Consider the following 3,045-nt stretch of genomic DNA (forward strand, 5'->3'; position numbering starts at 1 on the left):
GAGGCTTGACGTCAGTGTCCATATGAGGAGTGCCGGCCAGACCAAATATGGTCGTTCCGCCTCTGACGTTGTTCCTACTGTGGAAAATAGGCGGGGTGGCGCCGACCCCGCCTACCGCGCAGCCGTTATCAATGAACAAGTGAAACTATGAACCTAGAGCCGATTGTAACCGGCCTGCAGGAGAGTTCAACAAGAACTCACAATATTAAGTCTTTTACTTTGAAAATTTTTTTGCATCTAAAATTGATACAACTTATATATTATAATTTTAGGGATTTTCTTTTTACCTGTCTAAACTGACTATTTTGTACAATTTATTATTTTTAACTTAACTTTCAACTACTTTTCAACAATGAATCCAATCAACGAACCTTTGGAAATAACTGGCAACGAGTTGGTTCACATACTTAGGACTCCCCGGGAACAGTACACCTCTGCAGGGTGCGTGGTGCTGGACTGCAGACCGTTTCTCGACTTTTCCTTGGCGCACATCTGCGAGTCCCGAAACGTGAACTGGAACGCCATGCTGCGTCGTAGATCCAAGAGTTCAGTGGTGGCTCTGGAGTGGCTCATTCCGGACAAGACGCTCAGGGCCCGGCTCCAGAGTGGGGAGTTCTCCCCAGTGGTTGTGGTGGATGAGAGAAGCAGCTCCATGGCCGAGTTGAAGGCGGAGAGCGTGTCCCAGATGCTGCTCACCGCCCTGCAAAACGAAGTTCACACGCAGATCTGCTTTCTGCAAGGTAAAAAGCATCACACGGTTTAAATCCATTTAAAAGCATATATATTTATTTTTAAATAGTTTAATAAAATTGTTGTTGACGTGTTTTTTAATGAATTACTAAGTCGTTAACGATCATCCATGCAATCATGATCGATTTGATCGAAAAGTGTTTCGATACAACCAAAACGATAAAGGAACGTTTAAAAAAAATTCTAAATAGAGTTCATGTTTATAACAGCATTGTTGTTATTTGGCACAGATCATACATTTAAAGAGGACGTGTTGAAAGCTTACTGCTAACCTCATACTAATGTGACCTCTGTTTAGGTGGATTTGGGGCATTTTCTGAGGCCTATCCGGAGCTTTGCTACACTTCAACCATCAATCACTGCGCAGTGGAGCCAGAGCCAAAAGTGACAGGCCGGAGGACACCCGCGTATGATCAGGTGAGCTAAAAGTTATTAATATTTAAAAACAGAATATTACAATTAAAACGTTTTTGATTGTTTGTTTTGTTTTTTGTGTGATGAAAAGCCACAGACAAGACGAGACGAAACAGTTTAGTGATTGTTTTTGTTGTCAAATTGCAGGATGGTCCCGTGGAGCTGCTACCTTTCTTGTTTTTGGGCAGTGCCATCCACTCATCCCGCAGAGAGACTCTGGCTGCAGCCGGCATCACAGCTGTGCTCAACGTGTCCTCCACCTGTCCCAACTTCTATGAAGGGGAGTTTCAGTACCTGCGACTCACTGTGGAGGACACACTGGCTGCAGACATCAGAGCCTGCTTTTCTGCCGCAATTGCATTCATTGGTGAGTATTTCCAAACTGTGTTAGTATGTAACCTCTGAAATGAGAGTCCAGTCCAGTGTTTGCTCACAGAAATGTCAGTCCAAACTCCAACAAAGATAGAAGGCCCACTTAGAAAATTAAATCCATGTTAAATAAGCCTCCCCTTTGTATTTTTTAATAAAAACCTATAAAAATTTTAAGCACCTTAAACTCCATAATCCATTTTCAGTCCTACACTTGGGGACCAACAATGTAATCATTAATGATCTGGTTACAAAACAACTGGATTATGGAGCTTAAGCTTGATGAAAGAGTTTATTAACACCTGATAGTTTTTATGAGCTTGTTTTGACCAGCTTTCCTTCTACAGTTGAGTTCAGGGGAAGGTGGAATTTGATTTAAAGGAACTTCCATTATAGCAGTGACTAGTGACTGAACGCTCATTTCCGGGGTGACAGCTTGTTTAGCCCAACTTTCTGTGCTGTCTGTTCGTAAAACATTACCGCCGATGTGAAATGAAGCACGGTATGCTGATTGCTCTTCCTGTTTTTGTCTCTTTCTCTTCCGTTTCCACATATAGACTCGGTGAAGCAGAGCGGTGGAAGGGTGCTGGTGCACTGTCAGGCAGGTATATCCCGCTCAGCCACCATCTGTCTGGCCTACCTCATGCACACTCAACGTGTCCGGCTGGATGAGGCGTTCGACTTCGTCAAGCAGCGGCGTCACGTCATCTCGCCAAACCTGGCTTTCATGGGACAGCTGCTGCAGTTTGAGACTGATGTTCTGTGTCAGGGATAAAGGCACAAATCCATCTGTGAAATTTAACTGACTCTCCTGCGCTGGACTCGCTGCACTACCAGGACTCAAACCACATGCATAAATGTGTTGTTGGTACTGTTGAAAAGTTCACTTTGTACATTCAGAGGAAAGCTAAATGTGTTGCTGGCATCACATGGTTGCAGTCATATTTTGAAAATGCTATATTTTAGCAATGTAAACCACAGTGTCATGGAAACATTATGAAAAACTGTGATTCTGAGCCAGCTAGCTGGAACAGCTATGAGGTAATTTCCCTGACGTTATACTTGAGTGGAGTTGTGCCTGCCTGTTTGGTTTGTGTGTGTGTGTGTGTGTGTGTGTGTGCACGTGCAGGTGTGTTATTTTGTGTGACTTCTGTGCCTGATTGATTGGAAGGGCTGACTTATTTTCATACACTTTTAACCACTGTGACATGATATGTCTTTTGTAAGGAAACACTGTGTTATCTTCTTATAGCAATAGTTCATTATTCTCACGTTTAGAAAGTTAGAAATGCACCTACCACAGCTGGTATCATTCTATATCCTGAGACAGATTGGTACACTCAAACTGGAAAAAGTTGTTTTTGTTTTTTTTAATTGTGTAAATATATTTTGTTATTTATTTCAGTATTTCTTATGACAGTGTTACTGATATCAATAATTCTTACTGCACTTTATACCTTTGGCTTCCTGCTGTTTTTCCACTGAAATAAAACATGCTGGAACATATGAAAA

The 3,045-nt window shown here is 42.2% G+C and overlaps 1 protein-coding gene across 1 annotated transcript; it reads left to right on the forward strand.

Moving 5' to 3' along the window:
* The first annotated feature begins 160 nt into the window (after positions 1 to 160).
* Positions 161 to 3,045, forward strand: dusp2 (dual specificity phosphatase 2). The gene is made up of 4 exons (XM_026188851.2): positions 161 to 740; positions 1,049 to 1,167; positions 1,312 to 1,531; positions 2,091 to 3,045. Exons 1-4 carry the CDS (start codon positions 353 to 355, stop codon positions 2,306 to 2,308), a joined length of 945 nt encoding a protein of 314 aa, XP_026044636.1. The 5' UTR covers positions 161 to 352; the 3' UTR covers positions 2,309 to 3,045.

The sequence above is a fragment of the Astatotilapia calliptera genome, chromosome 12 (assembly GCF_964374335.1).
Source record: "Astatotilapia calliptera chromosome 12, fAstCal68.1, whole genome shotgun sequence".
In the NCBI taxonomy this organism is placed as follows: domain Eukaryota; kingdom Metazoa; phylum Chordata; class Actinopteri; order Cichliformes; family Cichlidae; genus Astatotilapia; species Astatotilapia calliptera.